Here is a 23,297-nt window from a genome sequence, read left to right as displayed (position 1 = left end):
ACAAGCACACAGCTGCCTAAGCCATGATGGCCGGCATCACTCTTGAAATACCATGCTAGAAATAGTATGCCCTGTTTATCTTTACACCAAGCACTCAGCTGCAGGTTCTCCCTGTAGACTCTACATACGTGATATGACCACACAGAAAGTAGCATTTCAAGGTTAAAAAGCTTTCCAGGCTTCAGGGAGTAATTGTAGGGATGGAGAGTAAAATTGCAGAGTAGTCAAGGGTGGAGTTGCACTTTGAAATACCCTTTTGCATTCAGAAGCAGTAATCTGTGACTTATGTTTAGCTTTTGCAGATTTCAATGAGTGCTATCTCACTGCTGGAAAAAAAGGAGGTACAAAGCCGACTTTGAGCGTATCCTGTGTGCATCTGAGGATCACCATGGATATAAATGAAGAAATGCAAGAGATTCTCAAAAAGGTTTGGACCAAACTGAAAGAGCTGCCACAAGCCGATCCGTTGGAACTGGGGGCCTTCGTTGTGATCATCTTTTTCATTTGTGAGTCCAATCCATTTTCTATTTCATCTGCATGACCTTAAGCGTGACCTTTCATTTCAGGTACATTCCTCGCCATGGTCGTGCTTACCTGTGTTCACTGCTGCTACTGTGGAAAGCCAAAATACCAGCCCTCCAGAGTGAGACCTCTATGGAGCGCCTGACAGTATTCACAGAAAGGAGGATTCAGCTCTATCACCATGAACACATTTTGGAAGCCCTCCTTGTCAGTTCTTTGGCTATGCATCAGGGGAAAGACAAAGACACATTGCTAACCATTCTAGTATTTGGATCAAAAAGTGGAATAACATGCGGATATAGTCCTTGGAGTACAAATGGATCAGTGGCGTACTCGGACCAAAACAAAGAAACAATGTGTGACTCAACTCATTGGTGATATGTAAAGAAGTACTTGAAATATTCCAAACTTCTTATTCATGCTATTCACCAAGAGAGCACAATATGAAAACATTTTTTACTTTCATACTGTATTATTGTATTTTCAAGCAAAGTTTGGTTTGAAAACTAAAGGTACCATCTGCTGGTCATATGATGAGTCACCAAAAAACACATTAAACCAGGCTGTCTACAGACTTTATTGAGGAGCCTGGAAAACTAAAGGATTTGGGTATGCTCAGGAGTTATATACGTACAGTATACAGCTAAAGTATTCATTACGGTGTGAGTGTTAACATTTCTATTTTGTCTTGATATATCTGTTTTTTTGCTTGTTTTTTAATGTATTCAGTGGTCTTGTTATTACTATATATTGTTGTTGTTGTAAAAATTGGCACACATTGTAATACAGTAAATGTAACCGGTAAAGTTGAAATATTTTAGGTATACTCCTGAAGTATTACTGATTCTCCGAGTGATGCAATGATGCACCAATAATACAGTATTATGCATTATCTGGTAATACATGTGTATAATGAGTATAAGAGAATGCAAAAAATAAATGCATAATGTATTAATATTTTATAGGATCATGTCACTCTTTAATACTAAACTGTAATTTAAAAAAATCAAAAGCAGCCTATAGTATGTGCATGCATTATCATTCAGCTTTGGGTATTAAGCTATGTTTTAGTGGAAGTTCAAAGTGAAATTGTGTGTTCCAAAGATCCTAACGATGGCTTCTGTAAACCACTGCACTGCTATCGGCAGGTCTTGTTATGGCCTCCTTCCTTTACCCTCACCACTCAGTATTTTGGGTAAACATTAACCAGGCTTTGCTGTTTTAGCGTCTCCATGTTCAGATCGTCACCCGGAAAGCACATTAGAAACTGAATAGCCTTCATGTGCACAAAACGGGGGCATTGAAATATTGTCAGGGCTACCAGTGGATGAAGAGGTGTCACTCTGTAAACTCTCTGTTGATGTACGCTATGTTCATACTCACTGAACTGGAGAGACGCGTTTAATGGGACATGGCTGTGGAGAGGTGAGTTTTGGACCGGGCTGTCCTAGCGGCGTTTGATGACAATGGCTTTGTTTTTTTGCAGCGCTAGTGGATGTTTATTGCTTCTGGGCAACAATTTATCATGACAACAATGGTTATTATGTTCTCCATGTACACTCCTGAACAAAATCTTGCAGTGGTGAATAGTACCCACATTTTGAGTATCGCGTCCCTACTTTGTGACACAGTGTCGACTCATCCAAGAGGTCACGAAAGAGCCCACAACATCTGCAGGCCTCACTTGCCTCAGTTGAGGTCAGTGTTCTTGACTCCAACAAAAGAAAGACATTGGGCAAAAATGGCCGAAGACCAAAACCACTGCTGAACAAAAAACATTAAGGCTTGTCTCAATGCTGCCAGAAAACATGACTGAATCGATTAAAACATTTAGTAAGGTGTGAATCCCATTATATCTGTTTTTTGGTTGTTTTTTTGGCTTTTTCCTGGTTACGGAGTCGCCACAGCGGATACTTTTGATCCGCATTGTGATTGTTTTGGCTTGGCAGAATACCGGTGATGCTTACTAGTCGAGAATCGAACCCGAGGCGTCCGCTCCAAAGTCCAGAAGGCTAACCACTACACAACGGCGAGCTCAAATCCCATTATATCTGGTGTATTTCAGAAAAAACATCATACCAACAGTAAAATATGGTGGTGGTAGTGTAATGGTCTAGGACTGTTTTGCTGCTTCAGGACCTAGAAGACTGGCCATGAATTATGAATTCTGTTGTCTGCCAAAAAATCCTGAAGGAGAATGTCCGGCCATCTGTTGGTGACCTCAAGCTGAAACCACCTTGGGTTCTGCAGCAGGACAATGGTCCAAAACACCAGCGTTTCATCCTGGAAAAGTGGCCGAATGACCACAATTCTGCAAAGATTAGTAGGATGAAATTCCTCCACAGCGCTGTAAGAGACTCATTGCAAGTTATCACAAACGCTTGATTGCAGTTGTTACTGCTAAGGTGGCCCCAACCACTTATTAGCTTTAGGGGGTTTCCCACACGGCATTTTCTGTTCAGTTGTGTTGTCATTGACTAATATTTAAATGTGTTTGATGATCTGAAACATATCTCAACCATGTTTGCCAGTATCTTCTCCACTAAAGCTCTGTTTGTCCTCATGTGCAGGCTCCCAGGGCAGCAGCAAGCCTCAGACTCACCTGATGACTGGACAGAGTGGTTCCTGTTGCGTTTACACCAAGAGCCATGGGCGCTGGGCGGTTTTGTGGTCATGGTCGCGTTTGTGCTGGGAGCGCTGTGTCTGGCTGTGTTGGCTCTGCTGTATGGATGCTGCCATTGCCCAGCAGCACATGAAGAGGAGACTCTGAAGAAGAAAAAGCAGCAGAGGAAGCTGAGAAGTCGAGTGATCTAGGCATTGCATTTTGGGGGCATGTTGTGTAATTTCGAGTTTTCATTTTTTGTTGATTGGCATAAAAAAGACTAACATGCTGTATATGCTCAGGAGGGCAGAAGGCTGAACAATATTAAACATGTCTGTTGAAAAATTATGACATGCCGGGCAACATTGTCCCACTTTAAATCCCGAAGTAGTCCAATAATGCACAATAAAAATGTCATCTTAATCTGTTGGAACTGGAGTCCAGGCCTTGATGCTAGTGGACCGTAAAGACAAAAAGTAAAAATAAATTTGACACCTTTATCCGGTTCTGCATCCGAAATGTATAATTTCTTTTGTGACTACAACTAAAATACTAAGTAACTTAATGTCATTTCTGTGGATTCTTAGCAGAGTATAACTTGGAGCACAATAGTTCTGCAGTTAGTATATATATTCTGGTTTAGACTTACTCAGCAATTCCAAAATACTGTATGTCAAAATATTTAGCTAAAGCTCAATAATGCAGTAAATCTCTCAGTATTTTTAGATTAGGATTGCAGAAGTCACAAACTGTGTTCAAATGTAGGCGTCAGCGCCATGATGAAAACGTACTACATCTCCCAATGTCCAATGGTGCTTATGTCGTCCGGCACAAGTGACGTAATTTGTATGCGCCCGGCGGGATAAAATTCACGAAGCAATGGCGAGTGGAAAAAAGAGTGCGCTACTTTCCTCTTTAGCAGATTATGGAGACGATTCGGATCCTGACTCAGACCCCGAACCAGAAGAGACAGGTGAGCAGAAAGCGATCTTGATTCAAGACAAAGAACTAGGACTTTACTTCCTGGTTTGAGGCATGACGCTCGAGCTTCATGTGGTAGCTAAACTAGCTAGCTGCCGTTGCTAATCAAAAGATGAAGCTGTTTTTGTATTAAGATATTGCTGTCGGTCGGGGATGTTTATTCAAGTATAAATGGTCACTTTTCCAAATAATGCTCAATTTCCTAATGTTTATTTGCTTCCATGTCTCACGCATTATTTACCTATGCATTCGGTGCATTCTTAACGCCATTGTTTATCAATGAAATGAAATATATTAGTAGCTACGGCATAGAAAACATTATTTAAACACACTAGAACCACCTAGGCATGAAATAACACCCATATTGTCACATTTACATTCGTTTTACCCAATATAGCAGATACAATCAGAGAAAACAAGCCATCCAAGACAGTTTAAATTGTAGGGGAGCAGAATCTATGGCGGACAGTAAGTGTCGTCAGGGGTTTAGAGTTGAGTGTAGTAATTATGATGATGATTAGTATTGTGATAAAAGCCCGTTGTTCCAAGTCTGGTACTTCGGTGGTGGTCTCACGGAACAATTAGTGACACCTTGTGACCAATGTAGGGTACTACAGTCACAAGTTGGTGGTCTTAATTGCTGATGCTGTATTTGGATTTTAGTTCAAATACGTACAATTAGCTTGAATATACTTGTTTCCTGATTAATACTACGTGATAGTCGACTACAAAACAGCGATGACCTTACATTAGGAGCTAAATTCTGCCAAATTGATCGTTAGCAAACAAGTTAAGTGTGTTTCAAGATGGCCACTCAAAGCAAGAAGAGGCAGGATATAATGCCAGCAGTACCTTTGAATGTCACCGCCCTTTAGACAATACCTTTAATGGGGCATCATGACTCTGTTGCTACTTAGGTTGTCATCGGCTTGTTCTAATCAATTGTGATTTTTGTCTGTTCCTATCCCAACATCATCATCACCATCAGAGGTGCCCGAAGAAGAAGAAGAAGAAGAAGGAGGAGGAGGAGGAGGAGGCGGTGGATTGGTGTTCGGCTACGGTGAGGATGACCTGAATCGAACTGAGAGTGTCATTGACAAGGCATCTGAAAATGAAGACAGCCGAGAGAGTAATTCGGTGTGTATTTTATATATGTAGTCACAATCTCACCTGTCAGTTGTGTGTGTGTGTGTGTTTGTGTGTATGTATGTACTGTATGTCGGAAAACTGTTAATTACAGTTTTTGTGGAGGAGTTTCATTGTACAAATGATTAAAATTAAGCTTGAAAAAAAATGAAGTCACAGCCATACAACATCTTGGAACCTTGTCCACATGGAAACGCTTTGTTTCACAAAGATGGCAATGTTTTGTTGCAATCATGCTAGTAGCACCAAGTGCAGCACAAACAAAGCTCTGTAGCCCACCATTGTTGTTATATGTGCAGAGCTCGTCATGCAGCGGTGATGTCATCGATTTCACAAAGTAGTCGTCTATATGACAATGAAAAGCCGGCATTATCCCATTTTCCTACTCTGGAAGCACATCAATCCATTTTCTATGCTGCCTATCCTCATGAGGATCGCAGGTATGCTGCAGCCTATCCCAGCTAACTTCATACAGAGGGGTTTGAAGCGATAAGTTGGTACATTATCCTGCCATTATCATGGGGGACTTTACGAATGTTTAACATGTCAAACTTGAGAACAGACAGTTTGTGGTTTGCGTGTGTGAAACTGTATGTCCATAAAACACTCTGTAGCTTCTAGTGGAAAATCAGGCAGCTTTGTTGCTGCCCCCCCCCCCCCCCCCCCCCCCCCCCAAACGCAGCGTCACTTTTATGATAGAAGCCTGAAGAAATGAACGGGCCATCCTGTCCAAATGGCTGCTCAGTTCCCCTACTAGTCTTTTTTTGCCTTTAGATTTATAGTGTTAACCCCCTGCATTTTTGTGTTTATAGGAAATGACGAATGACGAATCTGACGAGGGGAGGGACGCAGATGATGTTGAGGTATTTGAGCATCCACCTGCTGTGGGCTGGCCTGCATCTAACAAAAAAAGATCACGCTTGATCAACGTTTAACCCAAAAACGCAAAGAAAATGCATGGTCACTAGATGGTGCTCTGAGCCTGCTCATGACCGATGTTCACTCCGGTAAATGATAAGCTATAGTGTTGTAACCACTGGCACTCCCTGTGAGAGACTTTTTATCTTCACGTGTGTCTCCTGGTGTCACAAAGTGGACATACAACATTCAGCCTCAGAGGGAGGAGTGTGTGTGTGTCTGCACGTGTGTGTTATTGTTTATTGCAGCACCTGTTTGATGCAGGTGAATGAAGTCAGTGAGTCATGCAGCAAACCAACACAAATCAAATAATTGATAAGCACACATACGCGTATTTTCTCATATCATGACCTGCTCAGCAGTGTGCACATTAGCACACATCACCTGCTAAGGGCACATGGCATCTGTAAAGCTGAAGTTTGTAGTGGCACGCAAAGATCGATCTGATCGGACTAGATAAAAACAGGAATAGCTACATGTTGGCCTTGTAATTATAAATAATAAGTTGAGGAAAGAAACATCCTCTGCAACTATACAAGGAAAGATTGTTGCCGTGTTTTGATGACATTTCAGTAACGTGTGCCATGATTTCTCAATAGTGCATGTATCAACATGTTATCCAGCTTTCTTTGGAAGAGAAGCCATAATATCAATCACCCATAAATACCTCATGTTTAGATTACAGATGACTTTTCATTCATGAGTTGCGGTTGCTGTTGTGTTTCTGTTAACTCTTTGTGAGAAGGTCAAGATCAGGATTCAGGATTCATGGTCATTGTCCCTGTTTGGCTAGAAGAGGCCCTGCAGTATATGGAGTATCATTACAAATATGTCAAGTGATGTGTAGGTCTTTTTTTTTTTTTTTTAACACACACGCGTAATAATCAAACTGCATTTACCTGGCTCATTTTCAAGAATGCAATACTATGGATTAGTTGTGTTTTGATAAATTCTCTACTTGAGGGTCATTGAAAGTCTTGGTTGACGATGAAAAAACAACATTTATGCATGATTCTTTGTTTGAAAATAATGAAATCTTTAGTTTTTTAGATATTTAATATTTCTATATATATTCCTTCCTGACGTTGTTCTCGTTGGGTTTAATTGTGATTAGCACATTCAATCAAAGTTAATATATACAGTATACTAAAATGTTAGCTCTAATTTTTCTTGAACGCAGTTTGAACTATGTTTATGAGCAGAATCCAAAGAGCTGCTCTTGGAAATGAATAAAGTATTTATCTACCTCTAGCTTGCTGCAACCTGTGAAAGAAGACCAGAGATTAGCATGAGTGACATAAAATTGTATGATATTGTCTCTGTGTGTGTGCGTGTGCCAGGTAGTTGATTGGTTCGAATCTCTGCCTGCGGGTTTGCTGTGTGCATGTTTCTATTTGACACGCTCCTGTTGAGCTGCGTGCTTTGGCCAGCGTCAGGGCAATGCTTTCACCTACCCGCGCCGTTGCTAGGTGACATCGTGATGCCCATGAATAACAGCACTGTTCCTTTGTGTCCAACCTGTGTTATGTAGTCAATGCTGGCACAATATGCGGCATACTTCAGAGGCTGTGCAAGACCCCACCCTTTGCCAAACTAAAGTTATCACTCAAAGTGCTTACGTTTCCTTCTTCTGGTGTACTGGTATTTAAACATCTATCCTGTGTGTATGTGCGCGTGAGTGTGTGTCCTGTTAGTTGTGTCTTGCTGTTTTAACTTCCCCCCCTGGTGCTGTTAATTCTTCCTTCTCCTATTGTAGGTTTTCCTGTCCAGAGGAGAACTAATGAAATGAAACATTTGTCTACCTTTTGTGTCTCTATATAGGTCTCAGAAGTAGAAACAAAGGACCCAAATGAGCTTGTCGGTAAGTGTAAACACACATGCACTTTACTGTTCAATGTTGGTTCTGACTACAATAAATCACAATAATGCATATGTAGCTATCGAATACACACTTTTCAAAACGCCACCTCTTTTATTTGGTAAAGCTAAGGAAGATGAAACATATGCTTTTGTATTTAGGATTGGACATTATTACTTGACTTGTGAAGGGTTTTTTTCCCCCCAAAACTTAAGATCACAAAGAAACAGATTAACTGACAAGCAGAATTTGTTTTTTTAATGCTTTTTTGTGATGCTTTCAGAGAACGGCAGTGGTGTGACAATGACCATAGAACCATAGAGTGGCAAAAGTGGGACATACGCCAGACCTACCTATTCAATACATTATTGCAAAGCAAGAATAAGCCAAATGAGAAACTGCTGCTTTTATTCTAAAAAAGCATTGAGTTGGCTCGCCTCACGGAGCCAACAATGTGTGGAGGCTTTATTTGGACACCCGACTGGTTTGCTAGTCTGTTTGGCCGTACCATAACAGAGACCCATCATTTGAAAACCGAGGTTCCACTGTATTAACATCCACCTTTGCCTTTTAAAGATAAAATAAATTGGTTGTGTTTTGAATAGAATAGAATATTAGAAAGAACAACCCATAATCGTTTCAGTGACATTTTGGCTGCAGTCAAAGTGTGAAAGACTAACTGGACCCACTCGAGTTATAAAGGGCTCTTTGTCTGCCGTTTGGTTGAAAGATGGGTCTTGAAGGTCTAACACACGAGCTGGCAGTGCTGCGAGAGTTAATCACAGACCCGTGCAGGTGTGTGTATGAGATACCAGACAGGAAATGAGTGATACAAGGAGTGGTGTTTTATGCACCCCACATTGAGCACAGGGCATGTCGACTCAGCTATTTGTTTACTCTGGCCTGTTGCGAGAGGCTGCCATTTACTGCCAGCCAAAAGACTCAGGAGCTGACGAATGCAATCCTAAAATGACTAATGGCATTAAAGTCAATGACCCTTCCACTTAACTGGCAACAGTATCAGTAGAATCGTTGATGAGAGGGTAAATGCAGCAATTTTTAGTCCTCAGGCCATCCCCCCCATCGCCCATCGGTGTTGTGTGGGGGATTGAGCGTGACTCATAACTGGACACTTGACATTCCGGCAGCAGTGCTTGGCTGCTCTGTTGTCTGACAGTAAATGTCACTGTGTGCCTCCTGTCAGTGGCCTGAAGACAGTTCTTTGTCCGCTCAGTAAAGGGACACGCATTGTGCCGCTGTCCAAAGAGACCCGCAGGGCACAGATTTTGACCGTCTGTTTCCAGCAGAACAGATGATTACTATCTGCTTTTTGAAGGCTTGTTAATACCGCTTCGTGTACTTCCTGATTGTGCAGCTTCTATAAGAAATTATTCACACAATTGTTTTTCTTACATAGGTCGGCGCTCACTTACATGAGTTTGATTTGTTAGTCTGTCTAACAGTAGACGGGATTATCCGCCCTTCACAGTGCTTAAACCCAGTTGCAGCTACAACGTGAAATTGCCCGTGACAGTGTGTGCAATTCTCACACAGTGTTTCCCTCTGGACAAGACACAAGACATAAAATCCCGAACAATCCGTAATCGCTCGTTTATCACCATTACTTGATTCTAGACCAGGGGTGGGCAAACTACGGCCCGGGGGCCACATCCGGCCCGCCAAGTGTTTGAATACGGCCCGCCCAATCTTTCCAAAGTATTTCATTCGTCTGTTGTTTACAAAGTGCTCCTGAAAAAAGGGACACAAGCACATAATAATAATAATAATTATTATTATTATTATTCATTCATTCATTCATTTTCTACCGCTTTTCCTCACAAGGGTCGCGGGGGGTGCTGCAGCCTATCCCAGCTGTCTTCGGGCGTAAGGCGGGGTACACCCTAGACTGGTCGCCAGCCAATCACAGGGCACATATAGACAAACAACCATTCACACTCACATTCATACCTATGGACAATTTGGAGTCGCTAATTAACCTAGCATGTTTTTTGGAATGTGGGAGGAAACCGGAGTACCCGGAGAAAACCCACGCATGCACGGGGAGAACATGCAAACTCCACACAGAGATGCCCGAGGGTGGGATTGAACCCTGGTCTCCTAGCTATGAGGTCTGCGCGCTAACCCCTAGACCACCGTGCCGCCATTATTATTATTAGATTATTATAATAATTATTAGAACTATTATGATTATTATAATTATTATATTAATGCTAATTATTATATTAATTGTATATAATATTATTGTTATATTTGCATATTTTACATAATAATATAATAATTATTATTTTAATTTTATTGTAATTATTATAATATTTTATTATTTTTAAAATATTTAAATATAAATATAAAATAATAAATAATAATAGCAGATTGCATGACAATTTTACAGATACAATAATACCAGGTGGACTGTTACGTGTAAAATATATAGTCTGCCACCCCCCCGTAAATTCCGTGATATATATATTCACTAGATATATTAAAATTGACTAATCACCAAAAGGTGGCATCTGTAATTGTGAGAGAGAGGCATCAATCGGCAGCTGGCTATGTGGAGATGTTGCAGGGACCTCAAACAAGCGACACCAGCCACGTTTCCATATTGACACCACCCCCCAGTGTCTGCTGGAACATGTGCTCATGTTGGAGCGGCGATGGTCCACCGACGAGGGGAGTTGCTGCTCCTCCTCTTGAACTTTTCAAGACAAGCAGGGAGTGGGGGGGGGGGGCCTTGGTGGCAGGTCTGTACACATACATGTCAGACTATATCACGCATGAGCAGCAGACCAAGATAAAGCGCATGGGGGCTGCTTGAAAGCATTCATCAGTATGCATAGTCATGCCTCTTTGTACACAGAAGCACAAAGTTAAACTTTGGCACAATTTAACCAAAACTAATGCATTAGTCTTGGATCATATTCGTTTGAGTCGGTATATTAGAGGTTATTTCATTCCCTGGGTTGTTTAACATGGTTAGTGGAAAACATATCTGAGTCCACTGTATCAGATCCACAGATCCACTGGAGCAAAGACTAATCAAAAATCTCACCGCATAACTCATTGTAGTAAGATTGATGGTGGACATTCCCAATGCCTTTAAAAAAAAAAATGTTTTGCTCGCTTAGCTTAAAGTCTTACAGTTTGTTACTCGAGTAAATGTCCAGTCAAGTTTTTACTTGTCTGAAATATGCACAGTTGAAAAGCTTCTGCCTTGCATGCATGCATCTTCACTCATCTGCGACATACAGGAGTGTGACGGACACCTGAATGACTATGAAAGCTGCGTGTCTGGTTTGGGTAAGGATAGTGTGACACAGAGGAATGTCTAGCCTCAAGTTAGAAAAGATACAAAACAAACCATGGTTCCAAAGGGACTGACGGAGGGGGGGAAAAGGAGCCTCCCTTGTCCTTACAAGCTCGTAACAGCCACCACTCCCTGACATGGCTTGGAACATGCTTTTTAACTCTACCATATCTCATAAAACACCAACAAACAAAAACAATGCTTGACGATATTAAATCATTCGACCGTTTGTTTATTTTTAATCTTTAAATTCCTTCTTGTTTTGTAAATAACACCCTTGAACCAAACGTGCCTCTTGTTTTCCCTGCATCTGTATTACTGTTCTTTCTTGGTTCATCCAACCGTAGCATGCAAAGACTTGCATGGAAGTGGAGGATTTATACAGATTATAATTATGTTTCTTTCTCCTCAACAGCTCTCTTCTCAGAGAAGGTGAGAAACATGTCACCTGATGAAATCAGAATTCCACCTGAGCCCCCAGGACGCTGCTCCAGCCAATTACAGGTAGCTACGCCTCCATTATTATTTGATTACCGAAGCACATTAGCGCTCATTGCATTCATCTTTGAACATAAACATGCTTCTCTTTTCTTGTTTTTTTCATTATGTGATTTTATAATGCAATCTAGGCACATTTATGTGTGTCTCCAGCCAGACCAGAGGAGATGCTCTTACTGATGATGTTGGTCTTGCGTAATTCTGAGATCATTCTCCTCATTGCATGAATAGTTTTATTTGCACATCGCACCGGTCGACATGCTGACTACTTGCCTCTGACTGCCTAAGTAGTGGCTCATACTTGCCTCTTGGGCAATGCGGAGTTAGCAGTGCAAGATCATTTTGAAAAATAATAAAATAAATACAATCTCAGTCCTGTGACCAAACTTTTAGTTTTTTCTTTTTTGTCCTATTTAAAAAAATATTTTTGCGGCTATACAACTAATAACTACAAATCAATAGTAATGAACTTGTGTGAGGGCCGAATGCTATCTTAAAATAAAATGACAATTCCATCCAAACTAATATTTGACTTACTATTATTACATTTATAGCCGTCCTGAATTCAATCGTTTTATTCTGAGGGCTGGATGGAAAGCTCTGCCTCTTACCTGATGTACTTGAGTTTGGTCTGATCACACCCAGCCTCAAATCTGCATTGACATGCCAAAGGGTGGACTTTGGAAGATGGAATAAAGAGGTGAACCGTGCAAGTATGCTAATTTCACCAGCAGCTTAGACAGCTAATTCCAAAATAGAATTCTCTATGAAGGTAAAAGATGTATTTAAATATGTGAATGAACATGAAAGAGCATTCTTCAGCCTTGATTTATAGCTTCACATCTCTGTTACTGTCACTCTGTGATGAATCATAATTACAGCATTGACTTGATGAGGGTTTTTGTACAACACAAATATTCTATGTATTTTTCCCTAAAATACAAATGAAAATGTTGGGATGTTGAAGTGGGCCTTAGACTGGAGGTTTGCTTTAAACAAATTTGCTTCCTTTCAAATAGGAGTTGAAAAAGAACGTCTGTGTTGGTGTAGTCATCTCTCGAGTCACGTCAATAACTGTGCAATTCCACTCGCCTCAGGGTGGAATTCTGGTGTCTACATAAATTCTTAGACTGCAATAAGATTTGTTCTGTAAGGCGCTGAGGCAGGTCGGGGCACAAGGCAGATTTAGTAAGTGAACAGCTCCACATTATTCCCGCAGGCCCTCCACTCCCACACCTATCCAGTCAACTAATGATTCACTTTCACCAGTATTGCCTGGTTATCTGTGGCCTTGGGACACGCATAAGAAATGCTTCAGTGTTACTAAAACGTTCCCTTTCTCTCGCTCTGAACATTTCCACGGTATATTTTGTAATCTGGCCCAGACCGTAGCATGAAAGCAGTTCATTGGGTGCTGAGAATCTTGGACTCAGCTGAACATCAGCTGTGCTTTGTATGAGAGAGGAAAAAAAATATAAAGATGAATGTCTACTGGAATTGCACCTTTACCTCAAACTTCTTGAGATATGTGACATTTACTAACCCGTAGACATTGTTTTGACTGAAAGTTCTCATGCTTTCATCTGTGACCATAATATTTCTTGGCTGCTTGACAGATACGGTAATTTCATCAACATGGTTTTCTTGCAGTCAAAACGACTGGAGAATCCATGCCTTTTTTTCCCCTCATTTATCCACAAAGTGTCTCCTTTCAGATATTACCTATTGCTGTTCAGCTGAAATGTTTGTCAGTTTAATCTTATCAGAAACTTAAAAAAATTAAAAGTCTTAACAGCCCTGCGCACATGTTTACATTTTTGGATTACCATCCTGTCTTGATGTCTCTGTCACAACAGGAGAAGATCCATAAGTTGTATGAAAGGAAGCTCCATGGCGATTTCGACACCAACAGTCACATCCAGAAGAAGAAAGAATTTAGAAACCCAAGGTAGGCCACTTGACAAACACAAAGTAACAGTTTTGGCCAGAAAAAAATGCTTTTCTGCATGTGTATTAAGGCATAAGACGTAGAAAAGTTATTATTGACTTCTGATGTCTTCTTTTCTTTTTTTCCCCACAAGTATTTACGAGAAGCTCATTCAGTTCTGCAGTATAGACGAATTGGGAACCAACTATCCAAATGATATGTTTGATCCACACGGCTGGTCAGAAGACTCCTACTATGAAGCACTTGGTAAGGTTTATTCTCCCTCAGCATTGTGTTATGATTACAGCTATGATTTTCAGTCACAGATTGTGTGCACACGATGCACAAACTAGTCTTTAGCCTTTTTCAGCCGTGTCATCTAAATGACACTCATTGCTGCAGCAAGAGGCGTGCAAGTGTAAACACTGCTTAATGCATAGTTCTCGTTCTTGCAGCCAAAGCCCAGAAAGTGGAGATGGACAAGCTGGAAAAAGCCAAAAAGGAGCGGACAAAGGTGAGTCTTAAATGTGAAAAACTGACACTATATTATGCATATGAAACATGCTAATAAATTATTGCATTTTATAGAAAATATGTACAAAGAGAGCAATCATTGACACATGGTGCTGTCATCAGTAGCCACATCATTCCGGCAGCTGCATATTAGTCAGAAAGGAGACTAGAAAGAACATGTAGTTCCTTGCATGCGGCACTCTGACTTTGTTTGAAATGTACTCAGTGGTATGCTGGTTGACATGGGAATGGAATGAATAACTTCATTTCATATTTTGACCGGAAGCTAACCAATACCTATGATAACCATGTCAATCGAATTCAAACGTAGTTGTACTGTGTGTTTTTGTACAGATTGAGTTTGTCACGGGTACGAAGAAAGGCGCCAACTCATCCAACACGGCAGCTTCCACCACCAATAGCAGCACCACCACGACAGCCACAGGTGAACTTGCACACTTAAGAGGTCTGACTCATTTCGACCGTGCCCTTTTTTGTAGCCCAAGCGCTGACGACTCATATCGGACAAAAGGCACTCAAAGAATACTGTGAAATTTCAAAAAAAGAAAAACATGAATTTAAACAAAAAGATGCATTTCAGTTCTGAAATTAGAGGATATTTAAATTTTTTAAATAAAAAAAAAGATTAATCGTATACCAAAATAGTTGTAGATTAATTGCATAATCAATCATTGATAGATTTTTGCCACTCTACATGCATTTCCAAGTTATGACTGACTTGGGTGTGTGTGGGATGGCTTTTCTGTGAAGTAAACCTCCTATATTTGGCAAGAAAGGGCTAATGCTGAATTGTGAATCGGCGGGAATCCACTGTACTTGATCTTATTGATTTACTGCTTTAATGTTACTTTTCCTCATAATTGATCATGTCAAACAACATCCTCAAAAATTGGGCAGGTAGAATTTTTTTTCAATGGATCATTTAATCGTTAATTGTATTATTGTCTGTGGATTCTAATCAAAGTTTGACGTCCTTGAAATAATAAATTTCCTTGTTTAAAAACATGAACCATAATCTGTCAAACTGTAACTAGTGAGTTTTCCACCAACAAAACAATGAGGGTGGGAGAAGACACCCAACACTCAACTGAAATGTGTCAACCTTGATTGGCAGACACCCAGAAGAGGAAGAGCAAGTGGGACTCTGCCATCCCTGTGACCCTGGCCCAGCCCACTCTCATCACCACCACGTCAGCCACACTGCCGGCCGTTGTCTCCGTGACAACCACTGCCAGCGGCACCAAGACCACCGTCATTTCTGCAGTGGGCACCATAGTAAAGAAAGCCAAACAGTGAACCTGCTGGTTCCTGCAGGTGATAGGATGCGGCCCAAATTGTCCTACGCTCATCACACATGTCATCGCATAGCACAAGACAGCTCAAATGCCCACAGTACACAAGGACTATTTAATAGACTTGACTTCCTTCTATCTCTGGGACTGTAAACTGTATTTCATCATTCGTCTGGATGAAGTGCTTGTCTGTGTGACATCCTTTGGTTTCAGCATGCCGGTAAAAGTTTCATGGAGAAACATATGGAAATGAGAAATGCATGTCTTCTGTCCGCAGTGCTGATGCAGAGGTGACAGTCTTTTCTCCTGCTTATTGACTCATTTTGAGGTAAAACATTTTTACATTTGTATATATAATAATGCTGATTAGGTGAATAAATTTCTCTGTTGCCTTTTCAATGGAATCCCTGTAGTTTGTCATTTCAACACACTGACCACCACGTTTACTGAATAGTTATGGTACATTATGGTAAATATTTTGGTATTTGTTGTCTTTTCTTATATGTTTTTCCTGTCCTACTCACCTGACTTTTTTAAGACCTGCTGGTGTGTACGGGGTTTGAGGTTTGAGCCACTTTTGTATTTTATTATACACTGATAGAAATGTCCCATGATTTATTGGAATTTACTCTCGATTCTTTTTTGTAGCGGGAATCTGCCAGCAACTATAACATCTACCATCGTCCCCTATTTAAGGATATTGTTGATGGATGACAGTGCAGCTTAAATATCATCAAATATTAGCGTAGTGTGTGTAAAGCCTGAATAAGGACTCAACTATAAACGCACCAGGTATTTATTTTAATCTTCTACTCGTTGAATGTTATGTAACTGTTACATTGTAAAACTTTTTCAACTCCAGCACAAACCAACACAGTAGATACAACCATATCTTGCAAAATGCATATATTTATGTAAAACATTTTGACCTTTCACAAACACTTTTTTATTCTGTAAGCTGTCATATTAATAAGTATTAGAACTAAAACTGCAATGTGCTGTTAAGTCTTGTGCACAAGTCACTGATGTGTCCCCAAGGTCCGCTGCAGCTAATTTGCCATTTTGGGGGGGGGGGTGGAGAAGTGAGGGATGCATTCATCCATGAATGAACTCACTGATCCAAAAGTAGACAGTTTTTTTATCATGTAAATGAGTGAGTGAACCAGACTGGGATCAGATGGTAGTGTGCGAGTGGAGAGAGAACTGTCTTGAGCAGTTTCTCAGTAGTTTGTCTGCAGGGGGGGCAGCTCTTGTGTGAGGCTCTTCATGCCTCCACTTCACCAGGACAACCTGTAGTTCCCGGTAAGTAACATTTCCAGGCGTATTTTGCATGTTTTTAGAGGACACAATCAAGTTTATTTCAGATGAGTATGTTGATAGTGTTGCCATTTAAGTTTTGTTCTCTATCTTACTGTAACTTTTGCCCTGTGGGGGGTTAAGGGGGTAATTAAGGCGTAGTCCCCTAAGGTTCCTTGATTCATGAAGTAACCTGGTATCTTATGCCCATCTTTGAATTGGATGGGATGTGCCATTTTGTTTTCACCCTGTCACAAATGCCTGCAGCTACAATGTTGAAATGTTACACTTTTGAGAACGTTGTGCTATGTGACGGGAATAATTAAAAAATCCAAAGTATGTATGTGAATTGACAATAACATTTTCCCATGCCTCATACCTTTGAAGTAAATCAAATGGCTGTTTGGAGATCAGTGGCACTACTAAAGTGTCAGACATGAAAAAGCAGGGGAGGAGTCTGAGTTGCAACCTGCAAAAGTTGTACTCCTGTTGAGAAAGAAGTTAGCTATTGTAGTGAACCCGATCTGGTTTCTACGGTCTGAACTTTGCATGCCACGGTTGTCCATTGTTTTATGTACGCTGGGAGAAGAAAGGACTGCTATCACTTCTCAGCTGGGTTAACTCGTTGCTTCCCATACGTATGTGTCACAATGTCTAAAGGCTTTCCTTACTGTCTGTCATGCTAACAGTGCAATTGGAAAACTATAAAAACATGTTTTGTGTAAAAAAAAAAAAAGTCAAACCTTGTAGTGTAACTGTGTTGGTTACCAAATAACTACAGTCAACTGCTGATGATGTCATTGGTAGGAGATGGAGCTGACTTCTGGTTCCTTTTTCCTACATATTAAGCTACATATTAGCTATAAGCTAATAGGCTGCTACAAGGATGTTTTATAATTTAAAAAGATAACGCTAAAAAAAATGGATCTCAATATTTTTTTCTCAATTTTTTAAAAAATTGTTGGAGTGCTTGAAAAGAATAAAACTTAGGTTTGTGGATCAAAAAGGCTGAGAATCACTAGTTAATGAGAAAGCTTTGATCTCTGATATGCTAACAATGCAATTGGAAAACTATAAAAACATGTTTTGTGTAAAAAAAAAAATGTCAAACCTTGTAGTGTAACTGTGTTGATTACCAAATAACTACAGAGTCAACTGCTGATGATGTCATTGGTAGGAGATGGAGCTGACTTCTGGTTCCTTTTTCCTACATATTAAGCTACATATTAGCTATAAGCTAATAGGCTGCTACAAGGATGTTTTATAATTTAAAAAGATAACGCTAAAAAAAATGGATCTCAATATTTTTTTCTCCATTTTTTAAAAAATTGTTGGAGTGCTTGAAAAGAATAAAACTTAGGTTTGTGGATCAAAAAGGCTGAGAATCACTAGTTAATGAGAAAGCTTTGATCTCTGATATGCTAACAATGCAATTGGAAAACTATAAAAACATGTTTTGTGTAAAAAAAAATGTCAAACCTTGTAGTGTAACTGTGTTGATTACCAAATAACTACAGAGTCAACTGCTGATGATGTCATTGGTAGGAGATGGAGCTGACTTCCGGTTCGTTTTTCTACATATTAGCAAGCTAATAGGCTGCTAACAAGGATGTTTTATAAAAGATAACGCAAAAAAATGGATTGTAATATTTTTTTCTCAACATTTTTAAATATTTTTAATTTTGTTGGAGTGCTTGAAAAGAGTACAACTTAGGTTTGTGGCTCAAAAATGCTGAGAATCACTAGTTAATGAGAAACTCTGAACTCTGACATGGGTCGGTCTTATTCATACTGTACTTTGTAGTACTTTGAGTGTACACAATACTTTGTAAACGGTGAGCACTTGAGGATTGAATGTCACATTCAATGCCATTCTGCCGGAGCAGTTGTGCACGTGCAAATGCAACGTTTCTAGAAGAAGGAAAACATCAATGGTTCCTATGAAATATTTGACAAAGCAAAATGACCATCAGGATGTGTGAACACAACAATCCGAGTATTTCCCATGGCCTGCAGGCAGTATTCTGCTCTGTGTGCCACACCCATGAGTTTGGGATGAGGCCGTCAAAGGAGGGGCCTGGCGCCCCCACGCTCAAGCCCACACAGGTAACGGCTGTTGGAGTGGAATGTGACAGAGGTGTGGAGCTTTTACCTCCTAGCAGGGTGTGGAAGAGCTAGAGGTCCAGGAAGGGAGTAACCCCTCTCACCTGGTTGGAGGGTGTGTGATCGGGGGTTAAAGGAGGGATCAAGTCACATTCGGTCAGTGGCTTTGCTTGCTATTTCTCCGTATCACACACTTGCTTTTCTGGGTTTATGGGCATTTCAGTCAATATTTGACCAGGACAGGCTATACGACACGGAAGACGCAAAACAACACGAGAAACACTTTTTTTTTTGTTACACCAGCATTCGTAGAGGACTTTGGATAAAGAAAATCTTCACCAAACTCCTAGGTCACACATGCCGAAAAGGATTTGGGTCTTTTTTTTTTTTTTTTTAAGTAATTCTTGGATTTCTGAACTTGGACTAGTGGGAGCAGGAACAGGTTTGTTTGCTTTGAGATATTTTATATTCTCTCAAATTATTCCTCCAATGTAACACACTCTTCATGTACTAGGAAAGGTGACTGCTGGTTAACTGTTAACTAACTGTAATTGTGAAAATAATCACTGCTTTGAAGGGCAAATATGAACTTTGACCCTATGAACACCGAATATTATTTGTCATTTCTCATTCGTGGAGCATAGATAAAAGAGATTAGGATGCTTTACTGTGAGAAACAGGAGTACAGTACCAGTCAGTGTCTTTCCCTTGAGGTACAATCTGTACCTAATAGTCCAAGTACGGCTAAGGTACTTTTTCCAGAGACTATATTTTGTTAAACACAGGTGAAAAGGAAACCAGAAGATGAAAGACATGTTTATATTGTAAATCCCAAAGACCTGCATCGTCAGTGTGCTAGAGGTTTTTGCCAGAGGGCATGCGGCACTCGCTTCTGGCTGTAACAATCTGGCGAGCAACATCGAATGCATTATTAAGTGTCGTCTTATTTAAACCGTATATCTTCCAAAACACGTCACTGTGCTTGATGGAAATGTTTTGTAAGGAATGGAGATGGCGTGTCTGCCCACAACTCTCTTGGTCAGTGATTTATGGGACACACACACACACACACACACCTGTTGTGATAGTGAGGTGATATTCACAAGCTGGTGTTAAGGTGTCTTTCCCATGTGTTTTTAACTTCAACAAGTCCATCTCTCACCTCCAGGAGAAATTCTTTCTGTGTTATGAATCATCAGCGGACAAAAGTAGCCTTTTATTTTTAATTGATTGTTGTATTTAGTCATTTATGGCACCGTGTGTGTGTGTGTGTGTGATCTGCCCACGTACCGTGGAAGACTGGAGACATTTCAGGCCACACTGCACCCTTTGTTCACTCTCACTTCTTCTAGCGTGATTGCGGCATGTATTTGATCAGCGTTTACAACATCACCACCTGGCAAAGCATGATGGGATAGTACCACATTACACACACACCCATGTTTGTCTTCCTGTGACCAGTTGCTATTGTCACACCAACAGACATGTCGTTATTGGTATGGGTGCATGACGGTATGAAAGTGCGGCTCGGGGGACATTTGTGTACCACAGATTTTTATATTTCCTGAAACCTACTTATGTTCTATGGCTAATTGCTAAAAAAAAACAAAAAACGGTAAGGGGTAGAAAGAAACCTTTTTTCCTGTCTAATCTTTCTTTTTGGTAGGTTCCATGAAGGTAATATTCAAAATGGTCTAAAATGGATGGTATTGAATGAGTTAATCTAAGTTAATCTTAGATGCAAACATAGTGTGTAGTTAGAAATGTCAAGCAAGTGATGTCAATCTGCATATCTTCTGTTTACCTTTGCTTGACCTTGACCAAGGGAAAGTGCAGGTGGTTCAAATATCTTCCGCCTCCCTTTTTTTTTTTTTTTTAGTTACAGAGCTTTTTAGCCTTGTTGTTTGTGTACAACTCTGCTCCTCCAGAACCAAAGCACGCCAAAGGGTGAAAATCTGGCAAACTTGCAACCCTGCTATATGACTTGAAATGTCAAGAATTGCCACCAAATTTGGTGTAGACCTTTAAGGGACTGACAGGCGCCTGTCTGTAGAATTTGAGCAAATTTTGTTGCAAAACATAGGAGCCATCCTAGCAAGAAAAACCTCGAAATGATCTGTATTCCATGTATGGTGGCATGTGTTTCAAAGGATTTTGCACACAACCCGTAGGTTGCACCACAAATGTCACCCCTTCTGTATGTATTCTTTGTGTGTTTCAGTTGTAGGGAGGAGATGGGGAGATGGACCTTACGTCTCTCAGTGGGCCTTTGGCTTCTGCTCATCCTGTTGACCCGCTCTTATACCGAAGGTATGTATGAATAGATCTAATACAGTTATTCCCAGCCACAGTGCCGCACTACACCAAAATAATCAATTGGTCCCCAAATTAGTCCTTATTTTGTAGAAATAACTTATCTTCGTTCATGTGTCTATGCCCACGAGATGCAGCATAGTGACAGGTAGATGGTAGGAAGTACATCCGCCATTCAAACAACATTATTGTGGAGAGAATGTCTAAAATGCATGATAACTGGAGACACTAAATTGTCCATAGACGCGACATACTGTAGGTCAGCATCAACATTTTCATAATCATTATGTAGTAATACTTTCAAAATATGATCAAGTCAAGTGTATTTTTCTTGGGTGTCCTTCTCACTTTCATTTCTCTTCCCCCACAGCGAACTACTGCTTCGCTTCCAGGTCCAAAACCTGCTCAGAATGCCTGCAGGCGGGGAAAGGCTGTGCATACTGTCCTGATGAGGTCAGAGCATAAAATAGGAACATAAAAGAAATTTGTCTTGAGCCAACTCTTTGTTCTTCCTGAATTTTTTCCCTGTTGTTCATCATTGGTGATAGTGGGTGAACCTTTGCAGCCGCTTTTCCGATAAGTCGGAAACTATTCCATATTGGACTGGAAATTGTTTCATAAAATGACAAAATATCTTCTTGTTATTGTGAAATAAAGTCATTTGGAATACAAAAATAGGAATGTAACTATGCACTTTTTCCAATGTGCTATCTAACTTGAGAGTGCTTTTCCGATAAGTCGGAAAATATTCCATATTGGACTGGAAATTGTTTCATAAAATGACAAAATATCTTCTTGTTATTGTGAAATAAAGTCATTTGGAATACAAAAATAGGAATGTAACTATGCACTTTTTCCAATGTGCTAACTAACTTGAGAGTGCTTTTCCGATAAGTTGGAAAATATTCCATATTGGACTGGAAATTGTTTCATAAAATGACAAAATATCTTCTTGTTATTGTGGAATAAAGTCATTTGGAATACAAAAATAGGAATGTAACTATGCACTTTTTCCAATGTGCTATCTAACTTGAGAGTGCTTTTCCGATAAATCGGAAAATATTCCATATTGGACTGGAAATTGTTTCATAAAATGACAAAATATCTTCTTGTTATTGTGAAATAAAGCCATTTGGAATACAAAAATAGGAATGTAACTATGCACTTTTTCCAATGTGCTATCTAACTTGAGAGTGCTTTTCCGATAAGTTGGAAAATATTCCATATTGGACTGGAAATTGTTTCATAAAATGACAAAATATCTTCTTGTTATTGTGAAATAAAGTCATTTGGAATACAAAAATAGGAATGTAACTATGCACTTTTCCCAATGTGCTATCTAACTTGAGAGTGCTTTTCCGATAAGTCGGAAAATATTCCATATTGGACTGGAAATTGTTTCATAAAATGACAAAATATATTCTTGTTATTGTGAAATAAAGTCATTTGGAATACAAAAATAGGAATGTAACTATGCGCTTTTTCCAATGTGCTATCTAACTTGAGAGTGCTTTTCCGATAAGTCGGAAAATATGCCATATTGGACTGGAAATTGTTTCATAAAATGACAAAATATCTTCTTGTTATTGTGAAATAAAGTCATTTGGAATACAAAAATAGGAATGTAACTATGCACTTTTTCCAATGTACTATTTAACTTGAGAGTGCTTTTCCGATAAGTCGGAAAATATTCCATATTGGACTGGAAATTGTTTCATGAAATGACAAAATATTTTCTTGTTATTGTGAAATAAAGTCATTTGGAATACAAAAATAGGAATATAACTATGCACTATTGTTGATTGTTCCTTACTGGTGAGTCCTCCTTGTGTTTAGACCTTTAACGGCCCTCGCTGTGACCTGTATGAAAACATTCTGGCCCACGGCTGCAGTGCTGCTGCAGTGATCACCGCCCAAAGCAGTATGTCCATTGATAGAGTAAGTCCTCTCATCTGTCGTCAATGCCTTCCCTTATTTGTTAC

The 23,297-nt window shown here is 40.0% G+C and overlaps 2 protein-coding genes across 8 annotated transcripts in view; both read left to right on the top strand.

The window, feature by feature from the left end:
* Window positions 1–3,927: 3,927 nt before the first annotated feature.
* Window positions 3,928–16,001, top strand: sap30bp (SAP30 binding protein). Of its 2 annotated transcripts, XM_058062108.1 has the most exons (10): window positions 3,928–4,097; window positions 5,094–5,242; window positions 6,064–6,114; window positions 7,991–8,030; window positions 11,768–11,856; window positions 13,707–13,798; window positions 13,932–14,044; window positions 14,233–14,291; window positions 14,645–14,735; window positions 15,426–16,001. In XM_058062108.1, exons 1-10 carry the CDS (start codon window positions 4,004–4,006, stop codon window positions 15,605–15,607), a joined length of 960 nt encoding a protein of 319 aa, XP_057918091.1. In that variant the 5' UTR covers window positions 3,928–4,003; the 3' UTR covers window positions 15,608–16,001. The 2 variants fall into 2 exon arrangements, with proteins under 2 accessions (XP_057918091.1, XP_057918092.1); XM_058062109.1 differs by lacking the exon at window positions 6,064–6,114.
* Window positions 16,002–16,697: 696 nt separating this feature from the next.
* The window catches only part of itgb4 (integrin, beta 4), a 23,756-nt gene continuing 17,156 nt past the window's right edge, over window positions 16,698–23,297 (top strand). For 2 of the 6 annotated variants that reach the window (XM_058062052.1, XM_058062049.1), the window contains exons 1-4: window positions 19,014–19,444; window positions 21,224–21,312; window positions 21,686–21,768; window positions 23,152–23,253. In XM_058062052.1, the coding sequence (XP_057918035.1) occupies window positions 21,237–21,312; window positions 21,686–21,768; window positions 23,152–23,253 (261 nt within the window). In that variant the 5' untranslated portion in view covers window positions 19,014–19,444; window positions 21,224–21,236. Of the gene's footprint in view, window positions 16,906–19,013; window positions 19,445–21,223; window positions 21,313–21,685; window positions 21,769–23,151; window positions 23,254–23,297 lie in introns of those variants that run through there. The other 4 variants (XM_058062055.1, XM_058062053.1, XM_058062050.1 and 1 more) reach the window with 3 other exon arrangements.

Source organism: Doryrhamphus excisus, chromosome 22 (assembly GCF_030265055.1).
Source record: "Doryrhamphus excisus isolate RoL2022-K1 chromosome 22, RoL_Dexc_1.0, whole genome shotgun sequence".
In the NCBI taxonomy this organism is placed as follows: Eukaryota; Metazoa; Chordata; class Actinopteri; order Syngnathiformes; family Syngnathidae; genus Doryrhamphus; species Doryrhamphus excisus.
Note: the sequence above shows the minus strand (reverse complement) of the source record. Positions and strands in the feature narration are given on the sequence as shown.

Excerpts from the sequence above, each read along its gene's own strand:
- sap30bp (XM_058062108.1), top strand. The coding sequence starts at position 4,004 with ATGGCGAGTGGAAAAAAGAGTGCGCTACTTTCCTCTTTAGCAGATTAT. Across the intron at positions 6,115-7,990 it reads GGGACGCAGATGATGTTGAG|GTCTCAGAAGTAGAAACAAA; the intron begins GTATTTGAGCAT and ends GTCTCTATATAG. Across the intron at positions 11,857-13,706 it reads GCTGCTCCAGCCAATTACAG|GAGAAGATCCATAAGTTGTA; the intron begins GTAGCTACGCCT and ends CTGTCACAACAG.